At 50.0% G+C, this 25655-nt stretch overlaps 2 protein-coding genes across 2 annotated transcripts in view; both read right to left on the bottom strand.

The window, feature by feature from the left end:
* The window catches only part of ADARB2 (adenosine deaminase RNA specific B2 (inactive)), a 672719-nt gene that overhangs the window by 285486 nt on the left and 361578 nt on the right, over window positions 1-25655 (bottom strand). Inside the window, exon 3 of the mRNA XM_017962507.3 lies at window positions 23559-24448. Coding sequence (XP_017817996.2) covers window positions 23559-24448 — 890 coding nt within the window. The remainder of the gene's footprint in view (window positions 1-23558; window positions 24449-25655) is intronic.
* LOC110744056 lies at window positions 1962-8664 on the bottom strand. Its single transcript, XM_021942999.2, is given in 2 exon segments — window positions 1962-6537; window positions 6539-8664. Coding segments are annotated over 2 exon segments (789 nt in total). The 5' UTR covers window positions 7295-8664; the 3' UTR covers window positions 1962-6504.

Here is a 25655-nt window from a genome sequence, read left to right as displayed (position 1 = left end):
ATCCTGAGTTGAGCTCCCTGGCCCAGGACCTCAACCACCACGTGAAACTGCCTCTCTGTGCTCAGATGGGACCCGCTTCATTTTGAGGGTTTTAGTCTCTAAAGGTAATTTTCCTTACACCACAGCACATTGTTTTCCTCATCGTATTAATACATGATACTTGTAATAGGCAAAGTGTGTATGTGTAACAGAAAATTTTATACAGAAAAAAAAAAGCATACAGGAAGGAGGCTGGGGAAAGACATGATGATGATTTATCAACTGCAGACCTCAAAGTTCAATAAAGTGAAAGGGAAGCAGCAGCCTGTGAGCTACTATCTGAGGGGCAGGGGCCGATGGTGAGAGGAGCTGTCTCAGGTGGGACTGCCTGTACCCTCGGTTCATCCTACTTACCTGTAATGCCACGGGGATGCTAATTCCTAGGGACAAAAAGGCAGCCCAAACCTAAAGCACAATTCCTACTTCCTTTGCTACCCAGATTGATGAAATAAAAACCCTCAAAGAAAACAGACACCAAGCACCCCAATGGTCTTTTTACAAACGCCCGTAGCCCCATTATAGAAATGCTCGCACGGCAGGTTACTTAGACAGGTCGGAACAATTAGACCGGACACACAATGAAGGTTATTTCTGCCAAAGTGTGTCTTTAACTTTTCAGGTAGGCAGGGGCCATGGCAAGATGCAGACTCATGAGCAGAGGCTGGAGGCTTCTTTGTGTTTCCTGGAGCAGTGGTGCGGCGGGAAATGTGGAAGAAGAGGCGGGGTGGCCTAGGTGGGTGTTTAGTGATCTCCAGAAAGTGGAATAAATAATTTGTTAATTAATGGCATGCTGTATGGAAGTGATCAGGCCACGGCTTTTGGTCAAATACATTTGAAAATATTTTATCAAATGCCCTGCTTACTGTGACTGTCAAGTGCCATGAGCAGCGATGTCTAAAGCTGTCGTTGTGAGCCTCATGGACTCCTCACTGCGCTTCCTAAAGAGAAATACGCTTCCAGAGACTAGGAATTATTTCTCCGCAAGTGGGTGCACACACATGTGCATGTGTTTGTATATAATAAATATATTTATAGTGTATTACATGTTTATATGTCTGTATATAAAAATGCATTTATTATCATTCGTATCTGCAAATCTGGCTACTCACATGTAGGTTCCTTGGTCAAGATTTATAACCTTAATAGGTGAATCTTTAAGATTGCAAGGCTGATTATTTTCTGTGTTATTTGAAGTTTTCCTTTTATAAATAAAGTTTCTTCAAGAAGTCAACAATATTTGTATAGAGTTAAAATTAGCCTCTTATTTTAATGTTTGATTTTTTAAAGGCGTGTAACTTCTTTGTGAAGCACCTGTGTGTAACTGTGCCATTGCTGCGAAACGTGCTCATTTCTGGGACTGGAGCTGGTCCTCGCTCCTCAGTGCTTTGACAAAACCCTCGGTGCATCTCCAGAATCGCACCAGAAGATGAACTGTCATGATTTGTCCTCACTTCAAACTCTTCCCAGAGTTTAATTCTAACATTTTATCACGACTAAAAATCATGTGGGGCCCTTGTTAAAAGTGCAGCCCAAGATAGTATGGTTTGGTAGCTCTCGGTTAAGTGCCCAGGAGCTACATTTTAAACATGACACCCAGCCAAGTCTTATGTGTGTGGGTTACAATTCAGACTGTGAGGTCTTCTCAGGGGCAATGGGTTTGTCTTACTTGTCTCTGTGTGTTCCAGCTACCTGCGCCTGGGGCAGATAGTACTCATTGAAGATGTCTGTGAGATGAATGGATGGATGGAGGGAGGGAAGGATGGAAGGAGGGATGGAGGGTGGGAGAGATGGATAGAAGAATGGAGGAAGGAATGGAGGAAGGGATGGAGGGAGATATGCAGGGATGGAGGGAGGGATGAAGGGAGGGATGGAAGAAGGAATGAAGGAAGGGAGAGAAGGAGGGATGACAGGAGGGATGGAGGGAAGGATGGAGGGAGAAATGGAGGGATGGGTAAACAGGGAAGGAGGGTGGGGGCAGTGAAGGAATGGGGAAAGGGTAGAAGGACAGATGGATGTATGGATGGAGGGTTGGAGGGATGAAATGATGGAGAGAGGGGTGAAAAGATGGATGAGGGATGGAAACCAGTCTCCTTGCAGGAAGGTGTGACTGCCTGCAAACCACTGGTTGAGCTATAACAAACTTGGGCAATCATTTATGTCTTTTCTAAAACCTGAGGAACATTTTGATATGTCTTAAATAAGGATAAGTGAGTCCCATCCTAAATATGAAATACTCTGTCACTTTTCTCTGATTTCAAAAGTCATCAAAGCAGAATGTGCACATCTCGATTACCTCATTGTTTCTGCACCAGCTCACTGCCGGGCTTATCCTGCTTGGCATATGCAAATTAGAGAGATGCCTGCATTACAGGCACGCTGCAATCCCCGTGTCTTCACACTGAATTTGGATTTGAATAGTGCTAAATGGGTCTTCACATTTGGCTTTGGTGGTTAATTTGACCATTCATAGCATGTTTTCATATTTCTTCATGACAAATATAAACATAATTAGCTCTTATTCAAAAATAATTTGGTTGTAGACTGCAGTGATTTCTAAACATGTCCTCCATTTTAAGAAACTCTAATATGCAAACATTCGAAATCATGGAGTGTGGAAATTCAGCATCTATTCTTCTCACAGTGGTTTTTGGCTTTGGGCTTCACTGCAGGAGGCCTACAGACAATGGGATCCTGTAATGCATTTAAGATGTTACCCACTTGGCAATAATTGGATGACTCTTTAAGGAATGTAGTAGCACCTCCATTAAAGCAATTATCTTGTTATTGTGTGGCTATTTCCATATCTGTTTCTCTGGTTCACTGTTTCTTAATAAATTTTATCCTATTTATCTTTGTTTCCACAGTGTCTTAAATACCCGGTGCCTAATTAATGCTTTAGGTATTTAAAGGGTGTTTTCACACATCTCTGTATCTCTCAACACTTCTGAAGTATCATGGGAACCCCCCCATATTTATGAAATGAACATCCTTACAGATAGGCAGATCATCCTGTATTATGATGTACGAGTACTGCATAGCTGTGGGAGGAAAATGAAAGGTTTAAAGACTCCTTGGATATTTCTTCATATTATAAAATAAGAATGACCTTTGCAACTCTACTTAGGTTCAGCTGCTTGTGAATTACGAAGGGTTCCTCAAGGAACAGACATTTCCCAGAGCCTCCTCACCCTCAGAAGACCACAAAACTTCTCTGCAGAAAGTATTACACTTTCTCAGTCCACTGAGGACTCCCTGTGCCAGGTGAAGTTTTATTATTGTCCTTAGCACTGAAAGAATTGCTTGCAGGATGTTTCGGCTCATTTCTTCCTGTTGTCATCTGTGATTCTCGACGGTGGTGACCTTTACAGTGCATGTGTGGCCTCCCCCTCTGTTCTGATTCCTGATTCTCCTCTTCCTTTCCATCTAACAGAGTATACAGCCCTGTCACAGATAATGACTCCAGACAGCCAAAAATCAACAGACAGGAGATTAATGGACTGGGTTATTTTATAACTAATCCACATAATGATTTTTCCCTTTTTTATTTAAAGATTTGTGTGTGTGTGTGTGTGTGTGTGTGTTTTAGATATAACCAAGAATGAACTTTTCCAAAGGTCACTTAATTACTAGGGGAAAATAGAAAGTGGTGCAGATAGTGTGTGTTTATAAGCATGTGGTGTGTGTGTGTCTGTGTGTGTGTGTGCACTTGTCTCCAAATTAAATTTTTTGGCCAAATAATCAAGTATTAGGAAAGGCAAAATACCCAGAGTGATTCTCACTCAGGATTTAGACTCTAATGGCAAGCGCTAATGGCTCACCTGCATGGACTGCAGTCAGAGAAGGTGCACACTCGCCTTAGGTGGCAGGCTGGGCTTGACTGCACCAAATGCTGGGCGTCCCGCTGAGTGGTCCAGCTTTTCTGAGTGGTTGGTGTCAGCGATGCCATTGAAATGCCCAAGAAACGAGCTGAAACATCCTGCAAACAATTCTTCCATGGTAAGGAGTATAATAAAACTTCACCTGCTGAGGCCTCAGCAGACTGAGAAGGTGTAATTTTTTCTGGAGAGAAGTTTTGTGGTCTTCTGAGGGTGACGAGATGCATGTGCCGGGGTTACCCATCCCTCCCACCAAGGCCTCATTATCACCTCAACTGTACCCTGGGACTGGAGTGCAGGGATTCGAATGAAATTTCTGATTCTCATGGTTTCATTTAGGCCACTCCAATTATTGATATGATTTTACTATATTGATTTTATTGCATTTAATTCCCATTTCAAATACCAGGAGAAGTTAAGGAATTGGTTCATAAAACCTTTAAGATAATTGGCCAGACTATAAAAGGGGGGTGCCCTTAATTCACAAAGAGGAGAAGTCACAGGATTTGCTTCTCAGGTCTTGGTCCAGTCCAGCCTTTTTCACCTCGTGCATACTACACACACACTGGATGCTCTGCTGAAGTTGTGTTGCCACCTGGGACTGACACGTGCTTTCTGTGGCATCGTTTAATACGGTCGTGGTACTTTGCAAAATGGAGTAGAATCATTGGAGTAAATCATCGTGGCTCGAAATAAAAGCATCTATTTTACAGAGAAACGTTCACTGAAGCTAGCCCTGTGGATGGAACTTTGAGGAAGAACCACATTCCCAAACTCTACAGACAGCTCATTAAAAATAGGGAGTGTCTTAAGGAATGTGGCAGGCATTTCTCCTTTTATTCATGCTGGCAGACTGATAAATACTTAACCGCATATGGCTTCAGAGCTTCAGCCCAAATGCTTAAATGCATTCAATCAAAAGCTCAACTGTCTTGGGCCACACAGTTTCAGTGGATTGTTCCTAGTCCACTGCTTCTGGTCCCTAATAACCACATTGCAGATAAACTTCATTTTTGAAACCATTTTTCCCCATTTCCAATTTCTCTTCTTCAGATCCCTAACATATAAAATGCTCAGTTTTAGCTATTTCCTCAAAAACAAAAACAATCCTGTAGAGGCAAAATGCTTAAACGAGAAAACCAGGTCCCCTAGTCAAGTGAGGTGTTGTTTAGAATGATGCAGGGTTTTAAAATGGCACGAATTTTCTATTTAGGATGGCCTCAAACATGGACCAGCTAGTTCTCAGTCAGGCAATTTCTGTCTGTTTCATAAATGAATCTAAAACACGCATGGAAATGGTGGCTCCTATGAGGGCCGGCTCACAGCTCGAGCCTTACGTCACCCCCTGACATTTTGGCATGGTGGATAGAGAGGTGGCGGATGAAGGATTTCAAGGCTGAAAGAAGACAAATCTGCCCCTTCTTGTCCACCAGGCATCAGGTTCCAGGTTCTGGAAACAGGACGGTGGGCAGGCTGTCTGCTTCCTTGCATGCACTGGAGTGCAGGGTGGCTGTGAGCTTACTCACTCCAACATTTGTTTCATTCCCAGCAGTTCCAGACCTTGAGGGCTGATCTTCCCAACTCATCTCCACATTCCAACACCAGCAGCCTCTGCTGGGTCTCATACTCTGGATTCAAAGCATCGCTTCTCTTGAGACGCTTTCCTCATTTTGGTTGAATAGGATGTTTCTTTCCAAGTTTCCAACAGTGTTTCCGGTCTGTTGGGTTTTTCCTCCCTGGCCCCCACACTAGCTGGGTTGCTTGGCCACACCCTGGGCTGAGCGGCGATGTCTTCCTGCCATGCCTGTAGCTGAGCACGGACCCCCACAGCCCAGCATAGTCTCTCCTCAGGTTAACCCTGCCCCATTGAAAGGGTGGGTCAAATCTGCAGTTTTCAGAGCTGGCAGCATTGTGACCACGATTCACACAGGGCTAAGTGCATCCTGCACCTTGCGTTCACCCTAAGTCTATGGGACTAAGGAGAAGTCATCTTTTTCTGGGTCCCTTTCCTGCCGATGGCACTTTTATGTGAAGGAGTCACTCAGAGCCTTCGTTTCATTGATGCAACAGGTTGTGAGGAGGTGGAGACAAACTGGCTGTATTTTTACTGTTTTTGCTTTCTTCTTGCCTCTCACATCCCTACATTTGCTCTGATTACAAAAGGGATTAAAAACGTATAAACAAAATCAAACAACACCAAACACAGCAGAAATATCAACCTATCCAGGCTGCAGTGGATTCTTGTCAAACTTTGAAAATTATCCAAGTCAATACCTCCATTAGAAAAGAGCTTTTCTGGCCATGAAAAGTGGAGCAGCAGCGATCCACAGAGGGAGCGGGTGTGGGGCTGCTCCCGCCCCTGCTCTGAAGTCCCCCTGGGAGCTCAGAGGATGAAGAGACAGCCATCGATGGCAGGTGCCAGCCCACCTGTGACCAAGTGCAGATTTGCAAAAAGGAATGCATTCCCAACAATACAGCACAGAAGGTTTGGAATAACTGCTTTTGATAGAAGTTTCAACAGTTTTGAAGTTACTCTCGCAGCAGCACTCCTGCATTCTGGCTTGGTGTCTTCAGATGGACAGGGGCGGGCTCACAGCTGGGGGTGGGCAGTGGAGAGGGAACACGGTCACACCTCTGATTATGGACCTTCCTGTGTGCTGTGGCCCCAGAGAGCCGAGAGCCACATGGGTCCGGAATTCAATCAGCACCCACAAAAGAACCATGTGCCCCGCAGCAGCAGTAACTAGCATCCAACAGAGAACCACGTGCCCCACAGTGGGGATAACCAGCATCCACCAGAGAACCACCTGCCCCACAGTGGGGATAACCAGCATCCACCAGAGAACCACCTGCCCCACAGTGGGGATAACCAGCATCCGCCAGAGAACCACCTGCCCCACAGTGGCGATAACCAGCATCCACCAGAGAACCATGTGCCCCACAGCAGCCATAACCAGCATCCGCCAGAGAACCACCTGCCCCACAGTGGTGATAACCAGCATCCACCAGAGAACCACGTGCCCCACAGCGGCCATAACCAGCATCCACCAGAGAACCACGTGCCCCACAGCGGCCATAACCAGCATCCGCCAGAGAACCACCTGCCCCACAGTGGCGATAACCAGCATCCACCAGAGAACCACCTGCCCGGCAGCGGAGATAACCAGCATCCGCCAGAGAACCACGTGCCCCACAGCGGGGATAACCAGCATCCGCCAGAGAACCGCGTGCCCCACAGCGGCCATAGCCAACATCCACCAGAGAACCACGTGCCCCACAGCAGCCATAACTAGCATCCTCCAGAGAACCACGTGCCCCACAGCGGCCATAGCCAACGTCCAGCAGAGAACAATGTGCCCCACAGCAGCCATAATCAGCATCCAGCAGAGAACCACGTGCCCCACAGTGGCGATTTCCTTCAGGCAGAATGGGACTCTTTCGTGATACCTCTTTTTCCTGGGCCACTTTCACCCTCTCGCTCTTCTTTTTGATGTGTGCATCCCAGGCTCGCTGATCATGGTATTGCTATGTGTTTCTTTCAGCCAGGTTTCGTCCTGAATTTAGTCAGAACTAAGCTGCAGCTGTGCAGGAAAGTGTGGTTGGCTGGCAGTGCCCACATGTTGGGGTGTCCCATCCTCCCGCTCACTCTCAAAGATGGGCAGTTATGGTAAAATCAGTGAAAGTCAAATCCAACTTTTCAAGAATTCTTAACCCTCTGCCTGGATGTCCCATTTGATCATTAAAATCACCCTGTGATGAACCCCCTTTCTCAGCTTCCCCATACCACGGAGAAGGCTGAGGCAAGTCCTTCAAATGCACACACGGCCCCACAGAACCAGGACTGACACCCACAGGGCCTTGACTCTGAGGCCCCTGCCCAACCGCTGTGCACGCCGCTTGGCTGTCTGCTCACATTGAACATCACAGCATCAAGAAACATTCAGGGAACGATGACTCCTGACTGCTGCAGTCTTCTCCCGGTGGGTCATTCCTAGGGAGGAGGAGGAGCTTTGGGAAGCCGGTCTTTCCCTCTCTCCTCCTCTTGGAGACTGCAGACCCACGGGAGGAGAGTACCCTCAGATGCTCTTGGACATGGATGGGTGGAAAGTCTCAGCCTCATCCAGCCCTGCCTGTGATGGGCTAGCACTTGAGGACATCAGTGGCACTCTGGCTCTGAGTTAGGAAACCTACTGCTCCGACGGTTCAGCCACCTCCTCTGCATCTTTGTCCACCTGACCGTATCGCAGTGGGGATGACAAGCTGTTTAGGAAAAGAGTTTTTTTTGCTGTGATCAGTTCTCATCTTCTCTGCTACATTTATTACTCTTTTTAGTTAGTCCTTTTTTTGAACAAAAATCTCCCTCCATCTCAAAAACAAGAGCCTTGTTTGTGAATCACAGAAGAAAGTTATCTCCAAACTGGGGAATGCACAAAACTGTGACCTGGAGAAAAATGTTGGAACTTCACCTTAGAGACTTGTATGATAAAAAATGCTTTTGCAGACACAAGAACAGGATGTGGTCATGACCTGCTGGTTCCCAACGACACAAGGAGAAAGAATGGAGCATAAAAGACAGATCCGGGGTGAAGAGAAATGAGATCTATACACAAGACATGAAGATAGTCAGGGCTTTTCTGACATAGGAAGTCATAGGAAGCCAGTACATAAAAACCAGGTTTTCAAACAACCCCATAAAAAAGTGGACAAAGGACATGCACAGACACCTCTCAAAAGAAGACATCCATGCAGTCAATAAGCATATGAAAAAAAGCTCAACGTCACTGATCATTAGAGAAATGCAAATCAAAAGCACAGTGAGATACCATCTCATACCAGTCAAAATGGCTAATACTAAAAAGTCAAAAAATAACAGATGCTGGTGAGAAAAAAGAACAGAATGTAAATTAGCTCAGTGGGAATGAGCTAGTGGGAATGTAAATTAGCTTAGCCATTGTGGTAAGCAATTTGGCAAGTTCTCAAAGAACTTAAAACAGAACTACCATCTGACCCAGCAGCCCCATTACTGGGTATGCACCCAAAGGAATATAAATTGCTCTACCATAAAGACACATGCATGCGCATGTTCATCACAGCACTATTCATAATCGCAAAGTCATGGAATCAACCTAAATGCCCATCCATGGACTGGATACAGAAAATGTGGTACGTATACACCATGGAATACTACGCAGCCACAAAAAAGAACCAGATCATGTCTTCTGCAGGAACATGAATGGAGCTGGAGGCCGTTATCCTAAGCAAACTAATGCAGGAACAGAAAGCCAAATATCCATGTTCTCAATTATATGTGGGAGCAAAACACTGGGCACCCATGGCCACGAATGGGGGAGCAACAGATACTGGGAACTACTTGAGGGTGAGGGGTGGGAGGAGGGTGAGGACTGAAAATCCACCTCTCGGCCACTATGCTAATCACATGGGTAACAAAACAATCTGTACAGCAAATCCCCACAACACACAATTTACCCATGTAGCAAACCTGTACATGTACCCTTGAACCTCAAATACGAGTTAACAAAACCCAGGTTTTACAGGAGGCATCTGCGTGTGATTGAGCATGGCTGGGTCCTCCTAATCATGGCTCTCCCACCTGTGGCAGCGAGTCCTCACCCAAGCCACCTGCCTCACAGGATTTGGGTTCCATTTCTGTAAGATAATGGACTGGGTCAATGTTTCTAAAATTCACTGGCATCTGATTTACTCATCAAACCAACAGACCACGCTATAAGGCAAGGAAATAGGTTCCTTTGTTCAGCAGCGAAGGACTCAGTCAAGGTCATGTGTGAACTCTTGGAGACTGGGTGGCCGTCAGGGCAATGACCTGATGAGAAGGTGATGCCTCAGCGTGCCCAAAGCTGCATGGCAGGAGAGGGAAGGGCTCAGAATATCTTCTCTGGTGTTGTTTGGGAATAACCCTGCTTTAACTAAAGAATTAAAGTTACACTCACAGAGGAAAGGCAAAAGGCAAGAATTGTCACAAAGCACAAGTGGGAGCTGAATGCTGAGTATACGAGGGGAGATACCTGGGCCAGTGACCTGATCCCCCAGGCCGCTGCAGGAGGCCGACCCCAGCACCCTTCTGGCAGCCACAGAGGGGGCCCACATGGACCCCATGCCTTTCACAGACTGTTTCCCAGGAGGCAAAATGTCAGCAACGGGTGCTAGTAAGGTGGTCAGAGCGAAAGCTGTGGACACGGCTCTGACTTCTGGGACGGGCACGGAGAGGCACTTTCACACACACTGTATCGTGGGGCCCCAAGTGAACCAGGAGGTCAGCGTCAGCACCCACATTCTACGAGTGGGCAGGAGAGGGACCCTCAGCCTGGCTGTGCTGGGGGTTGGGCCAGGCCGGGCCCACACTCGTGTGCCTGCTGTCTCTTCACGCGGCCATCACTGTGTTTCCAAGCTCTGTACATAATGTCCTCTAGGCCAAGAAATAAGTCAGACTGTGGGACCCAGGAGGGCATGTGGAGGGAACCACTGCAGCCTGCGGAGTGAGCCAGGAGGGCACGTGGAGGAAACCACCACAGCCTGGGAGGTAAGGATGCTTCACTTTCATGCCAGACCCACCTGTCACGGTGGCCACCCCTCAGGAGGCCTCGTCAGACCCAGAACGGTGTCAGCATGGGCTGGACTGCAGTCCAGGGACTCTTTATGGACCAACGCCCCTGACCTTAGAGGTGCTCAGAGAAGCTCCTTCCTTTGGAAACCCTGGCTGCTCTGCAGGTGAGGCAGCTCAGAGTCTGCGTATGCTGCTCCGGGTGGCAAGAGGTAGAGCCAGGCTTAAGTTCAAGTCTGCCAACTCCCCAGGAGGCTTTCTCCCATTTCCATCAGAATGGACCCACCAGGACTTTTGCAGTGCCCTGTGGACTCTCCCGTGACCATACTTGTCACAGCTCAACTGACACCATGTCCTCCTGCCCTTGGGAACTGAGCCAGCCCAGCCTCGTGCACGTGGCTCGCTGGTGACCTGGGTTCGCATCCGGGGAGCTGGCTGGACAGAAGCGCTGCTGCTCTGTGTCCTCCCGTGACTCTGATTATGAGGACAGCACCCCTTCTTTTTTGAGGGACAGGACAAGAATTCTAGGGTCATGTACAGAGGCCACACAGATGCGTAACCTGCCTATTCCAACCTATTCTTAGCATTTGAATCCCTGTTTCTTGGCGTTGAAGTCCAGAACAACTTTGCATGGCTGCTGCAGGCCGACACGTGTGCTTGATGGAGGGACAATTCACTTCGATTTCTCAGTTTAGATAACTGAATAAAGCCTCTACAGCAAATCCCGCAACCTGAGAGCCATTTTACTAAATACTTTTAATTTCACTAAAATCATCACAAATGAAACGTGGTTAAGGCAAAAGGAGAGACTGCCGGCAGAGGATGGCTTTCACCACTGTGTGTATTATCGTCATGATCAGAAGAAAAACGCCCTGTATTTTTTAAAAGACCCATTCACACTTAGTGTTTGTATAGTAACTTTTGTTCTGTTCGCCTTTAATTTTGAATACTTGAGTGAATTCACAATTCCACCGAGTGCATTGATTTAGAAAACTTCATTTTAAAAACAGTTAATCGTGGTGCCATTGTTACAAACTCTCATGCCACTTTATTACTCCCCAAGCAGTGACAGTGTCTCAGATGTGTGGGTGAGAGAGTGGCCAGAATGTGGTGGTGAAGGAGATGGGGCTTGAGATTGGGAATAACGAGTTCATTTCTCACTAACCAGTGAGAATCTCTCAGCCCCTCAGTTCCTGCCCCTTCTTGTGGGTGCTGTGAACACAGGCGCCCTCCAACCCTGGGGGACCTGAGGTTGTCACTGCATTTTTACTTAAAACTTTTTACGTAAAAATGCAGCATATGAGACAGTTGCTGTTGATAGGGGCATGAACTGGCTTTCAGTGTTGCTGAATCTTGCTCTTCAGAAGATCTGGGAGCATTTGTGGAGAGGAAGAGATAAAATGCCTCGAGATGCAGCATATTTAAACAGATTTGACCCCCAGCCACGCGGCAAGCTCCAGCCTTTACAGAGTCGCTCAGCACTAGGGAACTAAAGGCAAGAACAAGGCCATGAGAAGCAGAAGGTGCCGGGGCGCTCCAACCAGTCTCCTGCTCCAGACACTACCCGGGGCAGCGGACCGAGGAGCCAGGTCCACGTTAGGTGAAGGCACCCGGGCCCTTCTCCCATCTGTCCAGGGTCCTCTGTTTCCCATTGGTTTGGAAAGCTAGAATTTAATGGAAAATACTACAGGAGTGAGAAAATATAAGCTCCAGTTTTGGGCAAAACGCTGCAGATTGCACGTCAATGAGGGATGCGTGCGTGTTTGCTGCTCGTCAGATGTTACCAAGACAGCGGCCCCCAGCATATGTGCCCATATTGGATACATCATGTTGGCATATGGACATCTTACACGGGTTCTATTTTCTCAGGATGTGAGAAATGCATGTGAACATTCCATCACAGATCCTTATTTGCTTTTTTTTTTCTTTTTTTTATGATTATACTTTAAGTTCTAGGGTACATGTGCACAACGTGCAGGTTTGTTGCATATGTATACCTGTGCCATGTTGGTGTGCTGCACCCATCAACTCGTCAGCACCCATCAACTCGTCATTTACATCAGGTATAACTCCCAATGCAATCTCTCCCCCCTCCCCCCTCCCCATGATAGGCCCCGGTGTGTGATGTTCCCCTTCCCGAGTCCAAGTGATCTCATTGTTCAATTCCCACCTATGAGGGAGAACATGCGGTGTTTGGTTTTCTGTTCTTGCGATAATTTGCTGAGAAAGATGGTTTCTAGCTGCATCCATGTCCCTACAAAGGACACAAACTCATCCTTTTTTATGGCTGCATAGTATTCCATGGTGTATATGTGCCCACATTTTCTTCATCCAGTCTGTCACTGATGGACATTTGGGTTGATTCCAAGTCTTTGCTATTGTGAATAGTGCTGCGATAAACATACGTGTGCATGTGTCTTTATAGCAGCATGACTTATAATCCTTTGAGTATATCCCCAGTAATAGGATGGCTGGGTCAAATGGTACATCTAGTTCTAGATCCTTGAGGAATTGCCACACTGTTTTCCACAATGGTTGAACTAGTTTACAGTCCCACCAACAGTGTAAAAGTGTTTCTATTTCTCCACATCCTCTCCAGCACCTGTTGTTTCCTGACTTTTTAATGATTGCCATTCTAACTGGTGTGAGGGGGTATCTCATTGTGATTTTGATTTGCATTTCTCTGATGGCCAGTGATGACGAGCATTTTTGCATGTGTCTGTTGACAGATCCTTATTTTCAAGATGAGGAAGTGCAGGCCCAGAGGGGCCCAGGACTGGCTGAGTCCCTTCAGTTCTGCTCTGCCTTCCCAGTCCTGCATGCCAGCCCTCAACATGTTACTCCAGAAATGGGATTAGAGGAGCTCATTTGGATTTTCCCTGAAATCCCTGTTCCCTTTCCCGCCTTCCTGATCATGAAGTTGCAGTGAGTTGTGTTGGAGGACCAAGCCCTCGTCTCCACAGCCGTCGTCCCTGGGACAAGAATGAGATTGCCAAATGCCACTCTAAGCATGGTTCATGCATCTGCCCATTTCGTTCTCCCAGCCGCTCTGTGAGCGTCTGCTTTTGGTATCATCTCATTCAGGAATGAGGAGAAACCAGGGCACAGGTACTTGGCACTCAAGGGCTTAGGTCCCACAGCTGGTAAGCGGATGCAGGAGACTGGCTCTGGAGACAAAGCTCACCACCTTCTCCAGGGCTGTGGATGGCAGCCGTGTGATCTGTCCCCTGCCCAGGAGACCACTGAAGAGTACACAGATTAGGAGCCAGGAGGCCTCAGCCCTCACCTCAGCTCTCCACACTCATTGGCTACCATCCTCAGTAAGACCATGGATGCCTCGACCTGGCCAGTGCACAAGGAGCACAGCATCAACGCCTCCAAACAGCGCTCACAGGTGACGCCCTCCTCTGGACCCCACGGACGCAGTGCACCGAAGCACCCTGACTGGACACCAGGATTGCTGAGAAGGGGGCTGGAACAGACTCAGGGTAATTGGGAGATGAATGGGAAGAGAGAGGCAGTAAGAGATGGAGGGAGGTAAAGAGATACAGGGACAGAGAGGGAGATGGAGACAGAGACAGAGAGACTGAGAGACAGAGAGACTGAGAGACAGAGACAGGGAGATACTGAGAGAGAGGGAGAGACAAAGACAAAGAGAGACAGGTACCAAGAGAGACAGAGACAGAAGAGGGAGACAGGCAGAGAGAAACAGAGACAGTGGGAATGTGAATGCCAGACCCCTGCAGGGCTATCTCAGTCCTTGGTGCAGTGATTTGCAGAGCATGGGGCGTGCCCTGCATTGCCGGGGGCTGGGGTGGGAGTGGCTACGAAGTCATTTCTCTTGGGAGGAACATTTCCCTGTTGTTTCTAAACTCTTGGGAAACTGTCTGATGACTCTAAAGAAACCACTGTTGCCTGCACTCGTGGAAAGCTGATTCAGGAAGGAGTCTCAGGAGTCTGGGATGTGAGTTTCCTGGGTGAGCGGTTGGGGGGCCTCTGCGGTGCCTCTGAGTCTGCAGGTTCTGCTGCTGCTGCCACTCCTGGGCTGTCAGGTGATGCCTGAGCCGTGTAGCCTGTGACTCTTGCCAGCTTGGGCAGTGCTTGCTCCCTGCAGGGTTGGCCCAGACTCTGTTCTGAGTGGGTGGTGGTCTGGGGCCCTTAGCCAGGCAGTGCCTCCCTCAGCTGCCTCCATCTGAGGCCCTCCCTGCAGCTCTGCCCCCCACACCCTGTGCCCTGCTCTCCTCCTCTCACCTGCTCTGCTCTGTCTGCCGTCAGTTTCCAAGGGAACCTGAGCTGACATGGGGAGAAGCAGAATTAGGGGCTGTGAAGGCCCCGAGAGGGGGTCCAGGTCCCAAATGCTGGTTTTGGGCTCCATCTGGGCACCCTGAGACTGTATGAGGGTGGCCCGGCTGCTGCTGAGGTCAACACTGGGAGCTGAGTGCCCATGCACCCCAGGGCTGTCCAGCACCCATGCACATCAGCTCCTGGGGCTCACAGGAGGCACAGGCAGGCGTGCAAGCAACAGAGGCCCAGGAAGTCACCAGGTGCTGTGAGAACGAAGGAAAGAGGCCTGTGTGATAATGGGCGAAGGAGAGAGGACTCAGGGGAGGGGCTCAGGGGAGAGGGCTCAGGGGATGTGACAATGGGTGAAGGGGAGAGGGCTCAGGGGTGAGGGCTCAGGGGATGTGACAATGGGGGAACGAGAGAGGACTCAGGGGAGGGGGCTCAGGGGAGAGAGCTCAGGGGATGTGACAATGGGTGAAGGAGAGAGGGCTCAGGGAAGAAGGGCCCTCCCGGACATCCTTGGGGTGGGGAAGGTGGTACCTCATGTGCTCTCCCAGGTCCCCTCTCCTCTCTCAGACGCACCTTTTTCCTTTCTCTGCTCATTTAAACGTTGGCTTTTCCCAGCTGCCATCTCCTTTAGCTGTCCCTGTCCTTTTTGGTGTAACGATGAGTCCCAAAGGAAGGGAGCTCGGCCATCCTAACGGAGCTGTTGTCTACCCCAGGGAGGCTGTGGGTTCCCTGCTTACAGAGCCACCTTCCCACAGGGAGCGAGCCCCTTTAGCCTCCGAGCTCCATGGAGGTCCCCAACGCAGGGCCAGCCAGGAGGGCGGTGGAGCCCCTGCAGGCAGGTGACCCGATCCGCTCCAGCTTTCACCTCCCTGAGGGCTCCCACGAGGCTCCCATGCACTCAGGGGTCTCCGACCACCAGGACATGATGCCCAGGTGTGTGTCCCTCTCCTGGCTGCCTACCTCCCCCCACACAGTCGGGCTCTGGAATCCTTCAATCAACTCTTCCCTGCCAGTCAGCCCACCGTGGTTTCTCCCTGTTTGGAACTAATAACAAACACTTTTTGTGTCACTCTTGCTGTGCTAAATCACAGACCTCTATTTTGATTAACAGTGTTCTGTGTCCTCCATCAGCCTAAAGCCCGTGGGGGCTGGGAGGATGGAGCAGGCTGGAGTCCTGAGGATGAGCCCCAGCCCCACAGAAGCTGAGCTCTGCTGTCTGTAACTGTCCTCCTTGCTCCATCCCTCAGTGATTAGACTTTGGGCATGGGACTCAGGTCTCCGGAAACTCAATATCCTCCTCTGTAAAACAGACCTCAAAAATTTTAAATGAGGGTTACTGTGCATGTAAAGTACTTAGAAAAATGTGTGACCCAGATTAAGTGCCTGGGAAATATTAGCTGCTAATGGCACTATTGTCATCGTCAGTAATCATGGCTATGAAATAGAGGGAAGTGGTGAAGCTTGGCTCACAGGCCCTGCTTAACTAATGAACAGTCATATTAACCATATTTGAAAATTCTGAACATGGCATTGGGAACCTATAGGCTTAAATACACACCAGTGACATATTACAATTTCACTTGACATGTTTTAGAAGAAAGTAGGGTGGCAGAAGCTATTATATAAATGTATACTGTACACTGCATACATTGCATGCACATTGCATAATGTATGGTGTACATTGTGTATACATTGTGTAAACATATACCACAACTGTATATACATTGTATACGCATGTTATAGAAATATATAGCATACACTGTATATACATTGTACACAGGTATAGTGTGTAAGTGTATATCATACATGGTATTTATATTGTATAAATGCATAAATGTATTGTTAAGCATCTAGGAAGCCTCTAGTGCCTCATTAAGGAGGGATTTTCTGAAAGTTTTTTTTCCATGTGTAACGAAAATGAGCGACCTCTCGCTTTCGTTCTGGCCATCACAGACCCAGGACACGAAGAAAGCCAGAAGGTTTGGGGAGGGCTGGATCTGCAGGACAGTTTTTCCTTCCCTAAAAGAACACCTTGCCTTCCTGCGTGGACCACAGGATGGTGTGTGTGGCCAGAAAACCCAGAAGGTGAGGTGCTGAAAGAAAGCAAGCTGCTGGGATCACTCCTGCTTCAGAGCAGGTGACGTGGCCACAGGCGTGTGGGAAGAATGGTCCAGAGACACAGGCAGCCAGCTGGGGTGGAAGGGCGTCCTGGGGACCCACCCCCTGGAGGGCTTCACAGAGAACAGAACCGCCTGGGGAGAGCTGGTGGAAAACAACAGAACTTCACTGAGGACCCGGAACCTTAGCTTCAATGAGGCTTAGCTTGTCCCCAGTGACTGAAGCCTCCCAGGGCCCTTAGCTGACCGGGGGATGACGGAGGGGAGTTGGGGTTTTCATGCTGGTCTTCCAGGGAAGCCTTAAGGCTGGCCCAAGTCTGGAGGAAAAGCTGCGTGTGGGAGTGACACCATCTTAAAGCCCATTCTTTGGAAGCCATCATGATGAAAAATGGCACACGCTGCTCTTCAGTCTCACCGCCTTCCACCCTTCTCAAGTAAAGCAGGAACAACACACCCATCACCACTTCTAAGACACGAGAACTAACTTCAAACAAGCCAATTGTGAAATTCCGATTTTTCTCTGTAAGTAAGTTATGGAATTATTGAAAACCGTTAAGTAAGAAGGGCTGATTCCTACCTAACTGGTCTGTCTTCAGTCCTCCCTCCCTGAGTTACACACTGAGACCTTTGCCACGATAGAAATGACGTTCGTTTTAATAGTGGATTCCTGGGCTTTGTGATCGGGGGGGTTCTTCTAGGGCCCCCACTCACAGCAAGCCCTTTGTAATTTTACACATAAGTGAAATCAAGAGTGACTGTCCACACGGGGGGACAAAAAGAGTTCCTGCCAGAAAAAGGGCAGAGGCGCGAAACCAAACTCAGCACACTGCAAAGACGCTTGGCTCCTGACCCGCTTGTGATTATCCATCCTCCACTCGATTTATTCACAAAGTGAGTGAGACTGAATGGCCAGTTTCTAGCCAGAGTGGACTGTAATATTTGAGTGAGGGAGACAGGAAAAGACCTGAAAATCATTGGTGCCCCCGCCTCAGGACCCTGGCATATCCGTGACCTCTCTGAGTGCTCTGAGAAAAAATGAGGGACGTTGGTGGGCACAGCGGCAGACAGGTGGCTGCTGGAGTCTCCCTCTTCCCACGGGACCCTCCTCTCCCTGGCACCACACTCTTACTCCCTTTCTCACTCTTCAGTTGCAAGGAGGGATGCATGGTTTTTTGGCAAATAAAATATAAGACATCTGGTTAAATTTGAATTTCAGATAAACAATAATAACTTTTAAATGTAAGCTTGTCACTATTTTATCTGGCAACCCCTTGCAAGGAGCCTGCAGACCCCAAGCAAATGTCTCCTCTTAATCTAGAAAGCACCTTCACCCAGGATGGGAGCGACATGAGCCATCAGGCTTTTTGTTTGCTTTTAATATACTTTGGTGTGGGAATAAGTATCTCAAGGAATTGAACCCGTAATTGCATTATAAAAACAATGATGCTAATAACAGCCAACAAGCGAGGAGCGCTTACTGTATTGTTGTAGACACACAAGCCTCAGAACAACTCTGTGCAGAGGAGAAAACGAGCCACAGACTCGTTAGCAACTTGCTGAATTAAAGATCTTTTGGTAGGTCTCTGAAATGCTCACACAGAACAAGCAGGTTTTTCCTACCTTTGCACAAAGATTTGGTGACTGTAAGTCTTTCTCTCTAGTATAGATCTATATACACATATATGTGTGTGTGCATTCTGCACAATAGTGTGTGAGAGAGAGGAAGAAACAGAGAGAGAGACAGACAGACAGAGAGGGAGAAAGAAATTGCCCTGGACTTAGCTCTGCACATCAAAGAAATTGCTTCATCTCGACTGGCTGCCTCAACTGATTGAAGCCATTCCCAAGAACTGGTCATGATTTTTCTGCAAGGATTCAGCTGCATATTTCTTGGTGTGGGGACAGAGGATGAACCCCTCGGGCTTTCCTCTCATTACGGTGTCTCTGGTGGGAACAGTTGGGGATGCAAAGCCACTATGATGTCGGATAGGAGAGAGACCTGCGGTTCCCTCAGCCCTTGAGGATTGCTTGGTGAGAATGTGGAGCCAGGACCATCCAGGAGGTGAAGGCCCAACTCTAGGCTTCTTCTCCCAGGGACTTCACAGACACTTTTTATGTCTTTAATACCTGCATTCCCAGAGCCAAACCCACAGTTTCCAGTTCAAACACCTTGTTCTAGTGCCTTTTCCGCTGCGTGGGGATGCCCGAGGTGCCACCCCTCCCTCTCTGGGTTCCCAGTCTCTCTGAGTCTTTATGTAAATATAAAGAACTTCTCGTTGGCAGTGAATAATTCTCACAAGGCTGGGTGGCAGTGGAAAGTTTTTTTTTTTTTTTCAGCAAAACGAAGATTCTTTTAAAATTTTAGAAAGTCATTCAAGGAACTGTTTGTCTTTCTGAAGGCACTAGTTTGGAGTATGGACTGAGTGTGGGAGAGTGCGGGGTGAGGGTGTGTGGACAACAGGGTGTCTGTGCCTGACATGAAAATTTAAAAAACAAAGAAATAAAGAGGGTACTTGAGGATGAAAGGTAAACTCACAAACAAGTCAATAAACTTCCTTTTCAGAGTTACTGAGCACACAGGTGACTTTTACTGATTGATTTATTTTTACTGGCATTATAGTGTACTTTATTCTCCTTTCTAAATAGTTTTCATGGAAAGAAAATGCTGAAGAGCGTTCCTTTATGGTTGCATTTTTGCTTAGGATTTCTTTTCATGCTGGGGTGGGGAGCAAACTGAAAAGAGATGTAGGTTTTGTGATTTTATCATTTTTTAGGATGATGCCTCCAGGTAGCACATATTTATATCCTGACACAGTCTTGTTCTTACTTCTGAGTACCCAGTTAACCTAGAGGAGTCTTGAGTGTACTGCAGATGAGGAAAGCATGAGAGATTTGCAATGGGCCAGGCAGGTGCACCTGAGCAGGCACTGCCCCTATCAGCTGATACTCATGGTGACTGGCCTGCAAACCCTCCGTCAGCACTGTAAACCCTACCTGTTTAGGTCTGGTGTGAGTTCTAAGGAATCTGATTAACGCCTGCTTTTGACACTCTGGCTGACTCAGATCCCATGAAGCTGAAGGGTTAGATGAGTCCAATCCTGAGAAACACCCTCAGGTGCAGGAAATAGTGAAAATCAGATGCGGAGAAGCCACACCTGTGATTTTAATCTTTATGAGAATTCATGCTTCTGAACTTCCTCTTTCAAAATCCAGATGACACACAAGTCTATCGTACATCTTTACCACTGGAGAGTGACTTCAGGTGTTTATAAGGAAGCTGAGATTCTGAATCCCAAGCACCACCACAACGATCACCCTTACAGACACTACTTAGGTCTCCGAGGGCCTTTGGGTGGCCCTGCTTCCTGCGAGCTGTCCCGGCAGGACAGAGAGACTCTTCCCGCCACGGCCCTGCCATTCCAGGCTGAGGCTGTGAGCAGCACCATGACAGGCTCTGGCCGCACTGGCTCTCAACAGCGTGGGTCTCTGACCACTCCACAAGCTGGAAGTGCAGACCACTGACTTCCCTCGAGAACCCACTGGGTTCCTGCAGGAGGCTCCTCAGAAGTGTCTAAACACACCACTCAAATGATTCGTATGCACCATCACATTGGAAACTTGTTTTCATTGACTGTTACTTAATGAGGAGACTTCCCTCCAGGATGGTTCTGAAGCTTCATTCGTGGGAGCAAGCCTTTGGTGGCGAGCACCGAGCAGACGTGCAGCATCTTTGCTGGCTTCTACCGAAACACCATGTGGATCCAGACGTGGGTTTGTGGTTCTGCACGTGGAAGCCGGCCCTGCGTGGGGTGAGTCTGAGACTGTGGGCAGAGAACCCAGGTGCAGAAACTGCATCGTTCCAGCAGGAGGCGCTGCTTCCAGGCTCCCTGGACGGACTCCGGCAGGGCGGCCTTCCCCGCTCCATCCCCCGGAGGTGGGACACAGCCCGGGAAAACGCACGGCTTGCCCTCCAGACACGGGTGCTAACAGAGCCGTCAGACAAGGGCCGGGGACTGAGGCCTTCAGGAACTTCAGCTCCAGAGCCCCCATGCGGTGGCGCCAGGGGTCTGCCTGAACAGAAGCAAGCTGTGTAGACTGGGGTCCGTGAAGTAGAGGCAGGGTTTTGCGGGAAGGTTGGGGCAGAGCAAGGAGGAAAAGCCACATTTACAGCAATTTCTGAACTCTTTTCATTTTTCTCCCCTGAATCACATCCATAATATGATTTGAATTTAATAAACTGCTGAAGGTTCCTGGCCCTGAGTCCCAGGGTCCTCCCAGCCCCGCCCAGTTGTGGGTGCGCGTGGGGAGCGGTACAAGGGAGGGTAATGGGCCCCTGGAATGCTGCGTGCAGAGCAGTGATGAACGGCCCGAAACCCTCGCGCTGCTCTGCGCCCTTCATCACCCAGTCCGGGTGGTTAGGGACTGTCAGAGAAAAATAATTTAGCGGCCACGGCTCTAACTGATGTGCTGCATTCTGGGGTCAAATGACTGTTACAAAGTAGTAGCACTGCCTGGTTTCTCCATCGTAAGAGCTCAGGGCTGACAACATGAAAGCAAAAGGCATTGCAGCCAGAATTCACTGACATCCTTCACATTTTACATGAGTGGGACGCAGGAGAGGGGCTGGGGAGGGGTGGGGAATGTTTCCTGCTTAACAGATTCAACAGAAGAGTGGCAGGCCCAGCTGGGTGAGCAAAGTATCCCAGCAACGGGGGACACGCCCCAGATCGTGGGTGCTGGGGCTTCTCAGAGAAGGTGGCAGGAGACCTGAGCCTGCCAAGGTTGCACCCAAGGTCGTGGGCAGCGTTAGGAGGGCTCTCTCCCAGTGCCCCCCAACCCCCTCCACCCTTCCCCCCTCCTCCAGGCTGCAGGGGTGAAGTGGCTTCCAGGACGGTCACTGGCTGGCAAGTTTAAGCTACAGACAGTGCAGAAACAGGGCGAAAAAGGAAGAGAGAGGGGAGTAAATAAGAAGGAGGCATAAGAAAAGACAAGCCAGGCCCCAGCACCCTTGTGAGGAAGTGCCCAGGGACTTATGTGGAAGCCCTTCTTGCTGTCCACCACCTTGTTTTTACTTATGTTGTGTTTTTATTTGAGGATGAGTTTGGACAGCAAGACTGACAAAGATTGCGATCTAAATCCCTCTAACCCACTCCTTAAAATGACCACCGGATGTTCCACAAGTACTTGAAAATGAATGAATGGCTTCCCGAGAGGCAGATGGCCGGGGTGTGCCCTACCCCATGCCGGCCAAGAGTTCAACAAGCATTGGTTGACAAGTGAATAGTGAGCACTCAAACCCAGTCACAATTCAAGATGAGGGCTCTGTCACGACGCACGTGGTCTGTGTCACCCTGCAGTCTCCCTGAGCGGCGTCTGGGGTTCGAGTGGGACCTGCATTCATGAAGAGATTTATGATCTCCCCAGGCAAAATAACAGATTCTGTCCTAGGTGTTGGGATGTAACGATAGTAGCGATCACGGCCATAACTTACAATTACTGCATACTTACGACGAGTCCCGCACTGGGCTAAGTGCTTTTTAACTATGTGAAATGTTTCTTTCCTTGATTGATGCCAAAATGAATAAAGATAATTTTCTATATCTGCTACATTAGTGATGCCCACAAATAATTCTGAACATGATAAGAGAAAAGATAATTTGCATAAATCAGCCATTGCAAGACTTGGCAGGATAAGATTGTTTTAAAATGGTATCAGAATAGTTTCTGACAGATATGAGGCAGCAGAATAGGGTCTGGAGGCCCGAACATAAGGCCGGTTGACACTGACTTTCTAGAGCTGAATCAAATGGAAATACTTCAGCGATGACAGGAAATGTCCTCACCATTTACACAGGGCCTAGGCCGAATAACCAATGGAAACCTCTAGAGGGTATTTAAACCCCAGAAACTTCTGTAAGGCGCTCTGGGTCCCCTGTGCGCAGGCGCTCCCACCATGTGGAATGCGCTTTCTTTTTCCATAAATCTCTGCTTTTGGTACTTCTTTCTTTCCTTGCTTTGTGGGTTTTGTTCAATTCTTTGTTCAAGGAGCCAAGAACCTGGACACCTTCAACCGGTAACACCCAGACAGAGCTGAGAACATGTGAGTGAAGGTAAACACAGGTTAGAAGGCGGACCCACAGCCGCGCAGGAAGGAACCAGAGGGGTCCTGCCGGGCAGAGTGAGGCCCAGCTCCCTACCCTCGCTCGGGCCTCCTCAGCCTCCCAGCGCGGTTCTCTCTTGGACCAGGGACCTCGTCTGGATCCTGCGGGATGGGCGGCCTCCCCGGCTGCACCCAGGCACAGGGCGCCTCCCTGGTGGAAACTTGACCCCAATTGTACCCGGCACGACCATCCGACCCCACGCGTGGAGACCCAGCCACCCACGAGGCCTGGCACGGGGGAACCGGCCCTCCCCCTGCAGACAGAGGCACCCCGGCAGCTCCCCACCGGCCTCGCCGTCTCCTCCCGGGCAGCCGCATGGTCACCCTTAAAACCGCCGGCAGCACCTGCTCTCCGGTCACCTCGCCAGCCCGGGGGGACATTCTTTCCCCTCCCGCTCCACGCGGCCGCTCCTTCCCCGAGAAGCCCGGACGCCAATCCCCACAGGGAAGTGTCGGGGTCCTCCCGCGCCCCCCGCGCCCCCCGCGCCCCTCACCTGCGGCATTGGCGTCCTCCTGGCCCTGCCGGGTGCGTGGCCGGGCATCTGGATGTCGAAAAGCGCCTGCAGCGCGGCCTGCGCGGCCTGACCCCGGGCCAGCTTCTTGCTGCGCCCGGAGCCCTCGAACGTCCTGCCATCCACGCTCACGGCCATCACGAAGCTCCGCGCCCGCCGCTCAGCCGGTTCCGCCAGACACACGTAGCGCAGCCCAGCGCGCAGGCGGTTCAGCAGCACCACGGGATTGCGCTCCCCAGGGGCCGCGGGGGTCGCGGGGGTCGGGCCCACCAGGTCCAGCGCGCGGCACAGCAGCCGCCGTCGCCCGTAGGCCGCGGACAGAAGCGCGGCGTCCCCGGGGCGGCCTCCCGAGAGACCGGGGCGTGGCGCCGGGGGCTCGAACTCCTGGAAGAGCGTGTCGGGGAAATCCGCCTGGTCAGAGGTGAAGTCCGTGCCAGGGCCCGGGCCGCCGCCCATGGCCAGATGCGCCTGGCAGGCGTTGGGGAACTGCACGAAGGACCTGAGCGCCAGCTCGGCCGCGCGCATCTTGGCCTTCTTCTTGGTGGGGCCCGTGCCCTCGAACGTGAGCCCGTTCACCTCCACTGCTACCGCGAAGACCGGGGCGTGCACCGGGCCCGTCTGCGACACTGTCCGGTACTGCAGGCCCGGCCTCAGCTCGTGCAGCTGCACCAGCGCGTTCTTGGGCGCCACCGACCACGACAGCTTCTTCCAGACCAGCTGCAGTTTGCACAAGTGTCCTCCATTCCCCTCCTCCAGCGGCCGCTTCCTCTTCGCACCGGGGGCACCGCCCCGGGCCCGGTCCCCCAGGGGCGGTGGCCGCGCGGCCAGGTTGCCCACGTTGCGGTTCTCCTTCACCTCCGCGCTGCTGGTACCTGGAGGGGAGAACAGACCAGTCAGGACCCTGGGCGAGCGCCGGCAGGTCGATGGGAACAGCAGGCACTCCCCTAGGGTCCGAGTCCCTTGTCCCCAGGCCAGGTCTGAGAAATGACTGTGGCCACTGGAGGGAGGGAGCCCCTGGGGGGCCTATGGCCCATGAGGGGAAGCAGCGTCCCTGGTCCCTTGCTGAGGGTCTGTGGCTGGGAGCTGTCCTCCTCCGGGCTGGCTCCTGCTCTAAGTGCGGCTGTGTACCCCAAACAGACAAGCGCCCCCGACTTTGGACAAGTTTTGAGCAATGTCAAAGGTCAGAGAGGCCTTTCCTGGGGTGGTGTGGTCTAGTATCCCCCTTCCGACTTGCTACAGGGACCTCCAGGCCCGGTGACCAGTGTCCCCCCAATACTGAGGGGCAGGGTGTCCAGCCCCCAAACTCTACTTCCTCATTCACAGCCAGAGGTGAGACAGGTGGCTTCTCCTGAGACCTCCCTGGAGGGAAGGATAGGAGCCCGCCCAGGTGAGGCAGGGCGGCCTTGGGGTGAGTCCCGGTCTTTCTCCACGGAGGAGGGGCACACCTATTCCGTAATAGGGTCAGTCCTCTGTATTCCTGAGTTCCCCATCTATGGATTCAACTAACTGTGGAGAGAAAGTATTCGGGAGAAAATGGATGAATCACTACGGAATGTGTACAGACTTTTTTCTTGTTATCATTCTCTAAACAATACAGTATAACAACGATTTGCATGGCATTTACATTGTATTAGGTAGTATGCGACATCCAGAGATGACTTAAAGTACAGGCACCCCCTCCTTGTTTGGCTTCCCAGGTATCGTGTTATTCACTAATCCGAGGTTTGTGGCAACCCTGAGTTGAGCAACTCTATCAGCACCATTATCCCATGCCATGCACTCACTTTATGCCTCTGTGTCACATTTTGGTCATTTTTTTTTTTTTTGAGATGGAATCTCACTCTGTTGCCCAGGTTGGAGTGCAGTGGCATGATCTCTGCCCACTGCAACCTCTGCCTCCCAGATTCAAGCGGTTCTTCTGCCTCAGCCTTCTGAGTAGCTGGGATTACAGGCATGCACCACCACGTCTGGCTAATTTTTGTATTTTTGTAGAGATGGGGTTTCACCATGTTAGCTAGGCTGGTCTCGAACTCCCGACCTCGGGTGATCCGCCCGCCTTCATCTCCCAAAGTGCTGAGA

Source organism: Papio anubis, chromosome 11 (assembly GCF_008728515.1).
Source record: "Papio anubis isolate 15944 chromosome 11, Panubis1.0, whole genome shotgun sequence".
NCBI classification, from domain to species: domain Eukaryota; kingdom Metazoa; phylum Chordata; class Mammalia; order Primates; family Cercopithecidae; genus Papio; species Papio anubis.
This window is presented reverse-complemented; position numbering and strand designations above follow the sequence as displayed.